The following is a 16,674-nucleotide window of genomic DNA, read 5'->3' on the forward strand; positions in this document are numbered from 1 at the left end:
CTTCTGTCGGTGTGAAGATAGTGATCTTGTTGTCCATTGTGCCTATATCCAAAGAAATATTGTGAGTTTTGTGGGGGAAGGTTGGTTCGTGCTCTTGGTTCCTTGCTTTTCCTTCGCTCCTTTCTTGAGGCCCTATTTGAGTCACCTTGGGTAACGTATGGCTACTACAAAAAATGCAATTTTCGAAAGATATGCATTTGTGATAAATCGTTTATATAACAATGCAGTTTGTTCAAAATATGTGATGATGCATAAAACAAATAATGTTCGAATCGGAGACAGTGACACGTTTTGAGACATTGCAACCTCCTTAGTCCGGAATTTTGAGGACCCTCCTCAAAATTCTGCCCCAGTTTATATGTGTACTTCTGGTGATACACTTCTTTGGTGACCCTAAACATGATGAGATTTGACAAACTCGAGACCTTGCCCTAGTTTCTGACCATAGGGAGAATGAAGATCTTATTATGAAGTGACCGAATCCACATGGCTGCCTACATATCCCCTCTTAAACGAGAATGAGGTCAAGCGTAGTTCAGGTTACATCAAATAGAAAGTACAAACATAATCTTAAACATAATATCTCTTGACTGCATCCAAGTTGATAGGTTTTGGCCATATCTCTCCATCTATTTCTACAAGTATAAGTGCTCCTCCTGTCAGTACTCGGTGAACCATGTAAGGGCCTTGCCAATTGGGTGAGAATTTCCTCTTTGCTTTATCCTGATGTGGGAAGATTCATTTCAGCACAATTGCCTCGGTGTGAATTGCCTTGACCTAACATTTTTATTGAAAGCCCTTGCCATTCTGTTCTAGTAGAATTGACCGTGACACACTATGTTCATTCTTTTACCATCAATGAGAGCTAGTTGTTCATACCAGTTTCATACCCATTCTGCGTCGTTGAGCTCAGCTTCTTGTATGATTCTTAAGGAAGGAATCTCCACTCCGGCATGGATAACAACTTCGGTACTATAGACCAGTAGATAGGGGGTTGCCCCAGTTGATGTACAAACTGTGGTTCGGTACTCGAGTAAAGCAAACGGTAGCTTTTCGTGCCATTTCTTGTAATTGTCTACCATTTTCCTCAATGTCTTCTTGATGTTCTTGTTGGCGGCTTCTACAACTCCATTCATTTGCGGCCTTTATGATGTAGAATTCTGATGCTTGATCTTGAATGTTTTACACATGGCTTTCATTAGGTCACTGTTGAGATTTGCGGCATTGTCAGTAATGATTGGCTCAGGTATTCTAAATAGACAAATAATGCGATCCTGGACAAAATCTGCTTCGACCTTCTTAGTCACAACCTTATAGGACGCGACTTCAACCCATTTTATGAAGTTGTCTGTGCCCACCAAAATGAACCTGTGCCCGTTTGAGGCAGCGGGTTCAATTGGTCCGATGACATCCATGCCCTAAGCAAAGAAAGGCCAGGGTGAACTCATTACATTGAGTTCGTTGAGCGGCACTCGTATCATATCAGCATGTATCTGGCATTGGTGACCATTTTGAACATATTTGATGCCGTCTGTCTCCATAGTCATCCAGAAATAACCTGCTCTTAATATCTTCTTGGCCAAAACGAAACCATTCATGTGAGGTCCGCAAGTTCCGGCATGTATTTCTTCGAGCAATCTAGATGCTTCCTTGGCATCGACACATCGCAACAGTCCCAAATCAAGAGTCCTTTTATACAGAATTCCTCCACTTTGAAAGAAGTTGTTGGCCAATCTTCAAAGTGTATGCTTCTGAGTGTGTGTAGCATTCTCTGGGTATTCTCCCTTTTCCAAGTATTCCTTGATATCGTGGAACCATGGATTTCCGTCAAACGCTTCTTCAACATGAGCACAATAAGCTGGCTGCTTATGAATTCCTATTGGGATATGATCGATGAAATTCTTTTCTGGATGTTGTATCATGGAAGACAAGGTAGCTAATGCATCTGCGAACTCATTCTGAATCCTTGGAACGTGTTTGAATTCTATCTTTGTGAACCTCTTGATTAGTTCTTGTACACAGTGCATGTATGGCAATATTTTAGTATTTATAGCAGCCCATTCTCTTAGTACCTGGTGTACTAATAGATCAGAATCTCCGATTACCAGCAACTCTTGAACGTTCATGTCGATGGCCAACCTGAGTCCCAAGATGCAGGCCTCATATTCCACCATATTGTTGGTGCACGGGAACCTGAGTTTTGCGGATATCGGGTAATGTTGACCTATTCCTGACACTAAAACATCTATGATACCAACTCTCTTGAAGTTTGCTACTCCGTTGAATAACATTCTCCAATCGACGTATGCTTCGGTAATATTTTATCCTACAAATGACACTTCCTCATCGGGAAAATACGTCTTCAATGGTTCGTATTCTCCGTTTACAGGATTCTCTGCCAAGTGATCAGCCAATTCTTGCCCCTTGACTGCCTTTTGAGTCATGTAGCTGATGTCGAATTCACTTAGCAATATCTGCCACTTTGCTAACTTACCCGTAGGCATGGGTTTCTGAAAGATGTATTTTAGTGGATCCATCCTTGATATGAGATATGTAGTGTACGCACATAAATAAAGTCTCAACTTTTGGGCTATTCATGTCAAAGCACAATAGGTGCGTTCCAACAGAGAATACCGGGCCTCGTAAGGTGTGAACTTCTTGATCAGATTATATATCACTTACTCTTTCCTCCCCGTTTCATCATGTTATCCCAGAACGCAGCCAAAAGCTCCATCCAACACGGACAGATAAAGCAGCAAAGGTCTTTCTGGCTCTGGTGGGACTAACACGGGCAGTTTAGATAGTTACTCCTTGATTTTGTCGAAGTCTTTCTGCCATTCTTCAGTCCAGCTTGTTGCAGCATATTTACTCAGCATTTTGAAGATCGACTCACATATCACCGTTGATTTTGCTATATAACGGCTGATATAATTGAGGCATCCTAGAAAACTCATCACATCCTTCTTATTCTTTGGCGGTGGAAAGTCCTGGATAACTTTGATTTTTTACGGGTCTAACTCAATACCTCGGCGATTGATGATGAAACCTAGAAAATTTCCAGTAGGGACTCCGAAGGCACATTTTGCGGGGTTAAACTTCAAGTTGTATTTTCAGAGTCGGTTGAAAAACTTTTTCAGGTCTGATAAGTGGTCTGAACTCCTTTTCGATTTGATGATAACATCATCCACGTACACCTCTATTTCCTTGTGTATCATATCGTGGAAGATAGTCATCATGCCCCTCATGAAGGTGGCCCCAGCATTCTTCAAACCAAACGACATCATTTTGTTACAATATATCCCCCATGGTGTGATAAAGGCTGTCTTTTCGGCATCCTCTTCGTCCATCTAAATCCGATGATATCCCGTAAAGCAATTCACAAAGGATTGGAGTTCATGCTTAGCATAGTTGTCGATCAGTATGTGTATGTTAGGCAATGGGAAATCATCCTTAGGACTTGCTCTGTTCAGATCTCGGTAATCGACACATACTCTAACTTTCCCATCTTTCTTCAGAACCGGCACAATGTTGGCTAATCAGGTCGGGTATTTTACCACTCAAAAAACTTTGGCTTTGATTTCCTTAGTGACCTCCTCTTTTATCTTCAGACTCATATCTGGCTTGAACTTTCTGAGCTTCTACTTTATCGGTGGAAGCATGAGATTGGTAGGTAGCTTGTGAGCTACTATGGATATGCTTAACCTAGTCATATCGTTGTAGGACCATGCGAAAATATCCTCATATTCCTTTAGGAACCTGATATACTCTTCCTTTTCTGACGGTAATAGATGAATGCTTATGCGAGTTTCTTTGACTCTTTTAGAATCCCTTAAGTTAACGGCCTCATTTTCCTCCAAATTAGACTTTGGTTTGTTTTCAAATTTTTTTATTTCTTTGACAATTTCCTCAGGTACTATATCATCTTCCAGATCTTCCAAATCACTGTCCTTATGTTGCATTGTCTCATTACATGTCACATTCGTAGGTTCATCAGGATATGTAATAATTACGCTGAAAAGAATGTAGAAAGATAACAATAAATACAAAAAGTGATAATGCATTAATGAAGCTTAAAACTGTCAACAAGTACGACTCGATGGCTCAAGTAATTATTTCAAAACAAAATACTAAAAATGTCTTAAATGCCTAAAACAATTTAAAAACAAGTCATGCTAATTTTGCCAGGCTACCCAGGTACTCGGTGAGCTCGGGATGGTGTAGCGGTCCAGTTCTTGAGAACAACTCCTTCTCCCAATGTCTGAATGGTAAGGTCTTCCTCCTTCACAATTACACTGCAGTCCATGTCTTCCTCGTCCATAAATAGCTTCCTCATACCGGCCAAAATCTCATCTTCCTCGGATCCCCACATCATGTCAGCTTGATGGAATGTATGGTGCAAAGGTGGTATGGGTTGTTCCAGCGGGTATAATTGGTAAACCATGGTGGTATCCAATACTGATACTCTTGCACGGTGTATTCATACTCGAGTCCAAAGGTCATGCCATGATACTGTAGTTGTATGAGTTTTGTGATCCCTTGAAGCTTTCGGCCAAGACCCTTGCCTGGTTCATATCTCGTCCACAGCAATATGCTTTCTATCTTGTTGCTCCACCATCGATCCTTTTTAATTTCGTTAACCCACTCAATGTGGTGATATGTTTCTCCGCCCAACTTCCTCCTGTTTTCGATGACTGGAACGGTCTGGTTGGTGTAGATAGGGTTGCTTCCGTCTCTATGAATGATCACCTCCTGATGATTCCATTCAAACTTCATAGCCTGGTGCAGAGTAGAAGCCACTGTCCGAGCTGTATATATCCATGGTCGTCCCAACAATAGGTTGTAAGTAGCAGATATATCTAGAACTTGGAACTCAACATTAAACCAAGTTAGACCCATATGTAGATCAAGGTTGATTTATCTGATAGTGGTTCTATGAGATCCGTTGAATGCCTTCACATTCATGCTTCCCATCCGTATCTCGTGCAGGCCTTTACCTAATATTTTCAGAGTGGTTATAGGGCATATGTTCAAGCTCGAACCTCCATCTATCAGGACCTTGTAAGTGAACCTTTCCTCAAATTGCACTGTGATGTGCAATGCCTTGTTGTGACTCAACCCTTCTAGCAGTAACTCATATTCATGGAAAGTAATTTTATGACTCTCCAATACCTGTCTGACCATGTTATCCATCTCTCCACTAGTTATGTCGGCGGTTACATAAGCTTCACTTAACACTTTCATCAAGGCATTCTTGTGTGCATCTGAATTTTGCAACAATGATAAAATGGATATCTGAGCGGGGTCTTGTTCAGGTGGTCAACAACAGAGAATTCCCTTGCTTGTATCTTCCTCCAAAGATCGTCAGGGCCTGTCTCGACAATAGGTGGCTTATGTGCAGCTTCTTTGCTCGTTCCTCCCAGATTCTCAGGTGTGTAAACTCTATCAGTTCTAGTCATACCTTGCGCGACACCTGTTTCTTCTGTCTTGGCTTTTCCCTTTCTTCTCACTTCCGCAACATAATCTGATGGGACGACATCAGACTTGTAAGATGGTGTAGGAGCTACCATTACAGTGAAGGGTGTATCTACCTCGACCTCAAATGGTGCCTGGGTTTGTACCACAACTGGCGTGATGGTGACTAGAGACGTTTTAGGAGTGTCTTCCTCTCAAATGATTCCTATGGACCCTTCTTGGTCCCATTCCTCATCAGTTTCTATCACGTTCACCCCCTCACCCCTATTATCTGGGAGAGGATTGTTGCGGATATTCGATGCGACTTCCTTTGTTTGTATAACCTTAGTGTCGATCAGTGTCTGAATCTTGTCATTTGACATGCAACACTCCTCAATGGTATGACCCTTCATGCCTGAATGATAGGCATCAGTTTTGGTGGGATTGATCAACTGGAAGGGTTCTCAACAGTAACAGTAGGAATAGGGGTGATGTAACTAGTAGCCTTCAGTCTCTCATACAGTTGGGCTATGGGTTCAGCAATTGGGGTGTATTGTCTAGGAGTTCTACGGTCAGAATTTAGGCATGGCTTTGGGTAGTTTTGGTGGGCGGGTGGAGGTGAATGGTAATATACAGGTTGGGTGTTATAGGTATGGTAGGTGGTGGCAGGGTATTGGTACTTTTGGGGTGAGGGTTGATATGTGGGTGGAGGTGTTTAGGGTGTGAGAGGAGACTTAGGGCCCTGGGCTACCATCACAGCAGCCACTTCTTTCTTTTTTGATATACCTCCTAATTGCAAGGCTTTATTTGTGGCTTGCAGCGCCTCGAAATTAGTCACCATTCCACTCTTGATTCCTTCTTCTATCCTCTCTCTTAACTTGATGATGTCAGAGAACTTGTGGTTCTCGATGACCATCAACCTTTCATAATACTGCGGATCTTGAGCTCTAACAAAGAACTTGTTTATTTGTTCTTCTTCAAGTGATGGCCTTACCTTTGCGGCCTCTGATCTCCAACGAGTAGCATACTCGCAAAAGGTTTCTATCGGCTTCTTTTTGAGGTTTTGGATATAGAAAATGTCTGGCGCGTTCTCTGTGTTGAACCTGAATTTGTCCATGAAATCTAATGCCATACCCAATTTGCCCACTTTTTCGGGTTTTGACTGATATACAAAGACAAGGCGTCTCCTGTAAGACTTCATATGAACAGTTTCATGCGGATTTGTTCATTCTTACCCACTCCTACAACCTTGTCGCAATAGGTTCTTAGATGCACCTTCGGATCACCAGTGCCATCGAACCTTTCGAACTTGGAAGGTTTGTAACCCTCCGGCAGTTCTATATCTGGCTGAATACACAAATCTTCATAGTTTAAGCCTTCAACGCCTTTACCACCTTCAACACTTTGGACTCCCCCTGTAAGTTTCTTGAGTTCCTCTGCCATGTTTCGAATGAGCAGGTCCTTCTCAGTCAGCTCAGGTATGTATAGTGTTTGTTGCGGGGTATGTGGTAAGGTTTCCACATATATCGGGTGGTTTTGATGAGTTCTTGGAACTTGGGTATATGGATGATCATTGGTTGAGTTTTGGGGATCGGGAGTAGGATGTGGTGCATTTTGGGGAGTGTGATAAGTAGTAGTTTGTGGGTATTGAGTTGGGTGATGGAGGTTTTGTTGAGGGGTTTGCACTGGTAGTGGGTTGAAGTTTTGGGGAGGTACGGGATTATGATACTGGTGTGGTGTGGGAGGATTCAGATCTATGGGTGGCAGATTTTGGTTTTGTGTGTTTTGTGGCGGTGTTTTGTTTTGGGTAGTTGGGTTTTGCTGGTTGATGTCGGGAACATTGAGAGTAAGGAAAATGTTTGCTAGATTTAGGACTTGTTCAAGATCACCCTGTAGTTCTAGGATTTTCCGCTCCAAACGTAAGACCAACTCATTCTACCATGGAGTGATTCTACCATCTGAAGTTTCAACATTTTCTGCCACAGTAGCATTATCTTTCCGGATACCACTTAAATCATCCATCTTCCCTTTGCCCTTGCCTTTGCTTTTCGGGTCGCTAGGTGGAGGAGGTAGAGGACCTCTGGATCTAGTGTGGTATGCTACTGATGCTAGTATGCACGAACCAACCTTTGGGAATGGGAATAAATAAAGAAATAAAAACAAAAGGTAACCAAGTCAGTAAGGTGAAATAAAAGAATGTTTCCAATATTTAAACATGTTTCACAAAAGTCATGCAATAATTCGCGTCCTAATTTGGGGGACCTCATTATGCCTAAGGTAGTCCTAAGTGGCACATAGACTTGGAGAAAATTGATGCCAACGTTTGCTTCATCTCATTAGTGCGAAAATAAGCCAAACCAATCTTTCACTAAATCGACAATAATAATAATAATAAAGTCACTAACGGCATTAAGCCTTATTACATCGAACTCTAATCTAAAAAGCAGTAAAGAACATCATCTCCTAATCTATTTGGTCCCTGAAGGACCTTCTCCATGCTTGGCTCTCTTGACCCCATTAATCATGTTCCCCAGATCGCGCATGTCCAGCAACAAGTAAGCCTTTGCCAGCTTTCCTCCTTCATCGTCGTCCATGCCTTGACAATCCCAAAGCCTCTTTCTCATCTTCCCTTCCAGCTCCATCAGTCCTTGCTCTAAGTATTCTAATCTCTCCGTCGACTTAGTGGCAATCTCTTTCCATTCCTTTATCGCCTCCATGTCTACTTTATGTTGCTCCAGATGCTTAGCTTCGGATTCGAACACCCTTTTGCGTAGCCTCTTGTACTTCACATGTGCCTCCACCACTTTGTCTATGATCCAATCCTTCAGATTGATTCCTGGTTTGACATCCCTAGCTATATCGTCTTCTAACCATTATAGATAGTAGTACATATGGCCGACGTGATACATGTCTGGCTCAATAGTATCTCCTTCTGCGATGATCTTTTGGTTCCACATGTGTTGCGCTTTGAACTTGAATGAGATGACATCTCCTTTGAAATCTGCCTTGTACTGAACCATGTTGGAAACTTGAGGTATGACTTGTTTTCTTCCAGCTTGCCTCATTACCCTTATAGGAGCGTAAGGGTAGCCTCGCAGCCCGATCAGTACCAAGTGAGTAGTTACTTTTGATCTGATGATGAACTCACTAATAGGAAACTATTCAAACATCCAATGCACTTGCTCGTCTGTCAGATTGCTGAAGAAACGCACCCAGCCTACAACATTTCCAGGCTTTGCAAATCTGTCTGGAATAAACATCATTTTCTTTGGGTGATGGTTGTCTATGTAGTCATTCAGTGGCTTTCACATAAGCTCATGACGATACTCTCCCTCCTGAAAGTGTTCCAGCACCCAAACTTGTAGCAGTAGATTACAACCCTCAAAGTGTTCGAACCCATGCTTGCACCGATCCAGAGCACGGTACTTCTCAGCTGAGATCATGGGGATGATAGTGTAAGTCTGTCCTTTGATGCCATCCATTAAGGTCTTGGCGACCATGGCTAAGTGAGTATGAATCCTTCCTCCTTGTATCGGAAAGATCAACAATCCCAAGAAGCAGACAATGAAAACATAAACCCGGCGGTGCACCTATCCCAAAGAGGTAATGGCTAGTTCGTCACAATGAAGGCGATATGATTTTCTATGCCCATAACGCTCGTAGAGAAACTCAAAAGGGATGTATGATTTCTTTAGATAAAGCAGTTCATCATTCTTCTTAAAACCCAATATTTTCAGAAAACCGCGGGGAGTGCGATTTTCTGGCACCAGTAGTCTCGGACTATCCCATGGTAACTTGGCGAAACCCCCTATTTCTTCTAGGAGGGGAGTCATTTCTATATTGCCAAATCAAAAAATAGCTCTTTTCGCATCTCAGAACATGGTAGCGGCCTCAATCAGTTCCCTATTTGGTCGAATGTTCAGCAAAGATAGCAGATCACCAAGTACTCTCCTCACATGATTTTTATCACAAGGTGCAAGGTCTTTCCACCAGTCAATTAGCAAAGGCGGGATATTTTAGACCATACCGAACCTGGGAATTTCATGCTTCATTTTCTGCAAACAAACAAAGTTAGCCTTTCCCCCTACAGATCTACTTACGCAATAATGATCAACATGTTGGCACATTTTTTCCAAGTAATGCACATAATATGATGGTGTCCTTTGGGATTATGGAAATCCTGTCAGACTTTGGACAAGGTTCATCTAAGTGGGTTGTTACATTAATGACGTCTCAATCCATACTAGGTTTATCATGATGCATGTACATTTCAAATCGGAGTGTGGTTTTCTAGAAAGGTCTAGACTGGTACTCTCAAGTGGACAACTTGAGAGGGAAAGGCACGGGATTGTCGACTGCACCACTGATCGACTAGTCTACCGCAAATAAGCCTTTTCGGTTTAAAAGGGTATTTTCAGAAAAGCGCGTACACTCATCAAGCGCCGCTATATTGATAATAAGCACGAGTGGAGTATGATATGGAGCATGCTTTATGTAGAAATAGTAACACCTTGCCAAGTATTTACATGATAAAAGTGTATAAAAACAGTAAATAACATGGTAAATATGAAAAAGAAGAGAAAAAAGAAAAAGAAAAAAAGAGAGGTCAGTTTAACTCATGTAAATGTGCGAGAACGTAATGAAGAAAATAGGAAAATAGGGACGGTAGAGTCATGATATAGCAGTCTTAGAGAAGATGAGGGAAGCGGGAGAGGGCGTATATGTCATAGCAATAAAGGGAAATAACATGTCATAGCAATTTAGACAAATAAAGGGAAATAAGGGAAATAATCCACATAAGTCAAATTCGTTATGGTAAGAGCCTAATTATGTCCCCAGCAGAGTCGCCATGCTCGTGTTCTCACGAAGGCGGGTTTCGACATATGACAACTCTTTTAAATAGTTATTAAAACAGAAGAGTCGCCACCTAACGATTTTTAAGGTGCTTTAGGGCACCTATTTGCAAATAACTCTGTTTAACTAGTCAACGCCACCAAAGATCGGGTAAGGGCTCAAATTACCTCAAAGAGAAGGTGTTAGGCACTCTTCGAGGTCCACAACTGTGGGTCCCGGACGAAGTTTATACTATGTGGAGTAGATAATTAAGCTAGGTGATCAAATAAGCAAAGAAAGATGTAGAAGTTGAAAACTCTATTATAACATAAGAATTAACTATATGACTAATTGATATAAGTCTTAAAAAATCACAATGAGTGGAATTGCGTCGATCTATGAATAAGTGCGAACAATCAGTATATAAAAGGATGGGGGGGGGGGTCCTAAGGTTTTTAGCCTAAAGGATCACCCCGTGCAACATAAATAATACTTCACAACTCCCTTAGGGTAGGGGTTGCTCATATTATTCAGCGGGCACAAACTATTATCTCATGCTACCTGATTACTATGTTGAAGTTATTACTTAAAGGCGCTCTAATTTGATTCTAAAGCTATCCTATGCGTGCACCACCCATCCCAAGCTTATGGTCCAAGAGGATTTGGACCTACTATTAGGTGGTTCTAGACTTTACTTAGGTTGCTCAAAATGATAAAACTAGGTGACATTCAAAATAGATAGGACTGCACACAATTGCAACGAAAGGCTCAAGTTGACCTCCACACATAAGCACAAAAGCACGCGATCAGATTCTTATATTAGGCATTAGACAATTTCAGAATTAAGACTTAGAGTCCTATAGGCATGGCCTCTAGGTGATTCTGAATTCCAGTATCGTGCAAGCACCGTTGTTGTTTCAAATTAATGAATTTGCAGATTATAGGTATTACAAACCCTATAGGCATGATCTCTAAATTGTTAGTGCAATGAGGCAGTGAAACTATTTGAAAGCTCAGAATTAATAGCGCTTGATTTATAGACAGGCTTTCTAGGCGTATAATCGTATCCTATAGGCATGATTTCTAACAATTGACAATTACACTTGATTTTATAATACTTTATCCCTATAGGCATTCTATCTAAGTGAGGCAGTACAAAAGCAGCATGAAGTAGTTGATCAATTATTAAACCTTATAGTCATGGTATCTGGATTAGCGAAGGTATTGCATTATTGTATCCTATAGGCATATGATCTAAAAGCGTTGAATAGTAGACATGGAAACAAGTGTAGCATATTTTGACGAGTTAAGTGAAGTGTGTATGTGATTCCTATATGCATGGTTCCTATTACTGCAACATACACTAAACAAAACAACGGGTAAGGCATGCTGGACGTAATAGCAAATAGAACACATAGACCCTATAGGCATGTTTTCTACCTTTTCATGCTAGTATTAGAATACCTCAGCCCCCTTTTACTAATCTCCCCATTATTCGTTATTACAATTTATTACAGGCCAATAAATAATGTAAATAGAATAAAATAGTCATAAGCCCAATAGGACAGCTAAAAGCCCAACACAAAGGAATCCTCTGACTTCCTCGAACTTCAACAGTCTTGCTCTCCGGACCTCCAGCAGGCCCAAATCCCAAGCTCACAAGGAAAACTAGAATGCACTTGAATCCAGTACCCAGGTCCAACAACACATATGGCCCATCAAAACAGGCCCAAACGTGAAGACAATTGTCTTGCTTACCCAGTAACCAACAACAAATGCCACAAGTAACAGCCCACGCAAACTAATTACTCAAATAACTTCAGATATAGACGCATACATATGGGAATACTTAGGTGATATAGCTAATGATGAAACTGGACTTGTTAAACATGATATTCTAGAGGTAAAGAAGCACATGAATAAGAATAGAACAAAAACTCTCAAAGAGATTTCAACAGACAAGGGTTTAAAACAAACATGGTACAGAACTGATTCAATAGGAGTTCACATATAGAAAGTTTATCAGGAGGGTCTAAAGTAAGACATGCTTGAAACTAGTCCTACAAAACAATCATATAGACACAGTTCCATGGGGTGACAGAGTAACTAACAGGTATTAGTTTAATTCTAAAGAAACCAGAGATTCTGTAGGTTGATCATGTATGATAAGTTCAGTTATACATCCAGGATTACCCAAAGGCATTAGACTCTAGTAAATTTAACACTAGCATGGCAGGATTTCATCATGATAACAAAATTACCATAACATAGAACAAATCAAAACTTTGTTGGGGTTCACTAAAGGTATAAGTCATGCTTGGTCTGAAAACTTGAAACAATATTGGCATGCAAGAATTCATACGATCATGGACTAATTCTAAGTAAAGTTATCAGCTTGTTCATGATTGCACCAAGTGTGAGATATAAAGAAGGCATGGTCACAACTAATTAGTAATCAAACAAGACTTCTTAAAAGCAGGCAGACTAGTAGGCATAGTCCAAATCGACTTACAAACACCCACTTAGTTCAAACGTGAGAGACTTAACACATTCAAATTTAGGCAAACATCAATCATCTCAAGAAGGCTAAAAAATCTAAGGTGATACAGGGACTTATGGAAGATGAAGCTATACAAAATTCAAGGTTAACACTAAAGTCAGGTAACGCTTGAGAAAGCCAGAATCCATTCGAGTCAAATACACATAATGAGAGTACACTATATATGTTAAAGCCTATCAAGTTTGATACTAGAGAACATAGAACTATAGGACATCGTTAAGATAATAGGATTACAGTAAATCCTACCACAATACAGTGCTGGTGGGTTCACAAATAACAAGGAAACTGAGTGTCACGACCCAAAAACCAACCGTCGTGATGGCGCCTATCTTGGTATTAGGCAAGCCACTACTCAACTATCTTAACACAATAAAGACTTTGAAACTTTTGACGGAAGCAATTAATATTTAAGAAAACCTTCGGAAGAGAAATAAACTCACTACACAATACAATCTATCCCAAAACCGGGGAGTCATCGAGTACATGAGCATCTATACCAGGAACAATCTAATACAATGTGTAAGGAATAAGAACTAAAATGTGATAAACATAATGAAGGAGAGCCAAGGCCTGCGAACGACATGCAGCTACCTCGATAGTCTCGGGGGTCAGCTGCTCAAATATCATCACCCGCTATGACCGGGAATGCCTGGATCTGCACATGAAGTACAAGGTGTAGCGTGAGTATAACCAACTCAGTAAGTAATAATAATAAATAAGGAACTGAAAGATAGTGACGAGCTATACAATTATAGTTTGTTTTCAGTAATCTCAGCAAGAAAGTAGACATGCTTTCAAATCCGGCAATTTAAGTCAAATCAGTTTATACATTACCAAGTTCAAGTAAAACCGGATACAATATCTTCCAGGAGTTTCAAAACAGTGACATATAGCATCTAAGTGCAACAACAAATGAAAGCAAGTATAGCCTCTCAGGGCAACAATCACTCAACCTTTCTCAATAGCTCAATCACTCGGCTCTCAGCTCTCAACACTCCCACTCAATAAGTACCTACGCTCACTGGGGTGTACAGACTCCGAAGGGGCTCCTTCAGCCCAAGCACTATATTGCTGCGGCGTGTAGCCTGATCCTATATAAATAGCCATAAGGCTCATTGCGGCGTGCAACCCGATCCATATATACAACCCTAAGGCTCGTTGCGGCGTGCAACCCAATCTATATATACAGCCTTAAGGCTCGTTGCGGCATGAAACTCGATCCATATATATACATATAGCTCACTGCTCGGCACTCAGGCCCAAACTCGGTCACCAGCCTCTCTAATATATCGGGCTCTCAGAAATTATAAAAATCAGCCCAAACAAAGATAATATAATGTATCAGCAAGAACAAGAAAGACTGAGATATGATACACAAGTAAACCGTGACTGAGTACAAAATAACAATAAGCAATTAATTCAATGAGTACACGACCTCTGCGGGTCCCAATAGTGTAGTCACATAGCCTAAGCATGAGTCCTAACATGATTTGCAGTCAAATTTCTATAACACAGAGTGAGTATATAGCTAACAACAAGTTATTCAACTTTACAGTTCCACGGAATGGACCAAGTCATAATTCCTACGGTACACGCCCACACGCTCGTCACCCAGTATGTGCATCACCACCAAACAATCATATAACAACAAAATCCGGGGTTTCATACCCTCCAGACCAGATTTAAAACTGTTAATTACCTCAAACCGCGCAGATCTCTACTCCAAAGTGCCTTTGCCTCTCGAATCGGTCTCTAAACGCCCCGAATCTAGCCACAAGCAGTACAATACAATTAATATAGGCTAAAGGGACCAATTCCACAAGAAAAGTACTATATTATAGCCAAAACTCCGAAATTGGCCCGTACCTTGCCCCCAGGCCAACGTCTCGAAATCTGACAAAAAGTCACAAAACCCGTAAGCCCATTTACTCACGAGTTTAACCATACTAAATTTACTCAAATATGATAACAAAATGCCATTCTAACTCAAGAACACTTACTCTTTTTGTTTTTCCAATTTTCCACCCCAAATCACAAATTAGATGATGGAATTAAAGACATAATCATGGAATTTAGCCAAAACCAAGTAAGAATCACTTACCCCAATCAACTCCATGAAAATCCCTTCAAGAATCACCCAAATCCGTGGTCTCTAGCTTAAAATATGAAGAATGGGTTCAAACCCTCGTTTTTGAGATTAAATACTGTTGCCCAGATTTCCTTCTTCGCGAACGAGACCGTCCTCTCGCTTTCGCGTAGACCAAATTGGCTGCCTCTCAGTTTAACTCTTCGCGAGCGCGACCAACGCTTCGCGAATGCGATGCTTTACTGACTCTGACCTTTGCGAACGCGACCCATGCCTCGCGAATGTGTAGACCAAAACGAACGCGACCCAGCTACCTCACTCCTCTTCGCGAACGTGACACCACTTCCGCGTTCGCGATGCACACACAGACCACACCTTCGCGTTCGCGTCCTCTTCTTCGCGAGCGTGAATAACAAAATTCCCAGCTCACAAACACCCTTCGCGAACGCATAAGAGGAAACCAGAAAAACACAGCAGCAGATATCCGTCATCAACCAAGGTCCAAAAATGATCCGTTAACCACCCGAAACTCACCCGAGGCCTCCTGGGACCTCAACCAAACATACCATCAAGTCTGAAAATATCATACGAATTTAGTCGAACCCTCAAATCACCTCAAACAACGTCAAAACATGAATTACACACAGATTCAAGCCTAATGAACTTTGAAATTTCCAAATTTTACAAACGATGCCGAAACCTATCAAATCACGTCCGATTGACCTCAAATTTTGCACACAAGTCACAAATGACCCCACAAACCTACTGCAACTTCCGAAATCAAAATTCGACCCCGATATCAAAAAGTCAACCTCCCGGTTGGACTTCCCAAAAATTCGACTTTTGCCATTTCAAGCCTAATTTTACTCCCGACCTCCAAATCAAAATCCGGACACGCTCCTAAGTCCAGAATCAGCCAACGGAGCTAACAGAACCATCAAAAATCCAATCCTAGGTCGTTTACACATAAGTCAACATCCGATCGTCTTTTCCAGCTTAAGATTTTAGTTAAGAGACTAAGTGTCTCAATTCACTCTAAATTCACTTTGGACCAGAACCAACTAACCCGGTAAGTCATAAAAAACAGTGAAGCACAAAAATGAGCAGAAAAGAGGAACGGGGCTACAACTCTCGAAACGACCGGCCGGGTCGTTACATCCTCCCCCTTTTAAACAAACGTCCATCCTCGAACGAGTATAGAGACATGCCTGAAGTGGTGAAAAGATGAGGATAACTGCTGCGCATATCTTGCTCGGTCTCCCAAGTAGCCTCCTCGACCAGCTGACTCCTCCACTGAACCTTCATAGAAGCAATATTCTTCGCCCTCAGCTTTCAAACCTGCCTATCCAAGATCGCCATCGGCTCCTCAACATAAGATAAATCCTTGTCCAACTGGGCTGAGTTGAAATCCAACACGTGAGACAGATCGCCGTGATACTTCCAGAGCATAAAAACATGAAATACTGGATGAACTCCTGCTAGACTGGGAGGTAAGGCAAGCTCATAAGCAACCTCCCTAACACGTCGCAACACCTTAAATGGGCCGATAAACCTTGGGCTTAGCTTTCCCTTCTTTTCGAACCTCATAATACCCTTCATGGGTAATACCCGGAGAAGGACCCGCTCTCCAATCATAAATGCAACATTGCGAACCTTCTGATCCGCATAACTCTTCTGCCTGGACTGGCTGTGTGCAGTCTATCCTGAATCACCTTAACCTTCTCCAGAGCATTCTGAACCAAGT

At 41.5% G+C, this 16,674-nt stretch overlaps 1 protein-coding gene across 1 annotated transcript; it reads right to left on the bottom strand.

Moving 5' to 3' along the window:
* Nucleotides 1-570: 570 nt before the first annotated feature.
* On the bottom strand, nucleotides 571-1,136 carry LOC138907884 (uncharacterized). The gene is made up of 2 exons (XM_070198505.1): nucleotides 891-1,136; nucleotides 571-723 (listed from the first exon to the last, which is right to left on the bottom strand). Exons 1-2 carry the CDS (start codon nucleotides 1,134-1,136, stop codon nucleotides 571-573), a joined length of 399 nt encoding a protein of 132 aa, XP_070054606.1.
* Between the last annotated feature and the right edge of the window lie 15,538 nt (nucleotides 1,137-16,674).

Source organism: Nicotiana tomentosiformis, chromosome 3 (genome assembly GCF_000390325.3).
Source record: "Nicotiana tomentosiformis chromosome 3, ASM39032v3, whole genome shotgun sequence".
NCBI classification, from domain to species: Eukaryota; Viridiplantae; Streptophyta; class Magnoliopsida; order Solanales; family Solanaceae; genus Nicotiana; species Nicotiana tomentosiformis.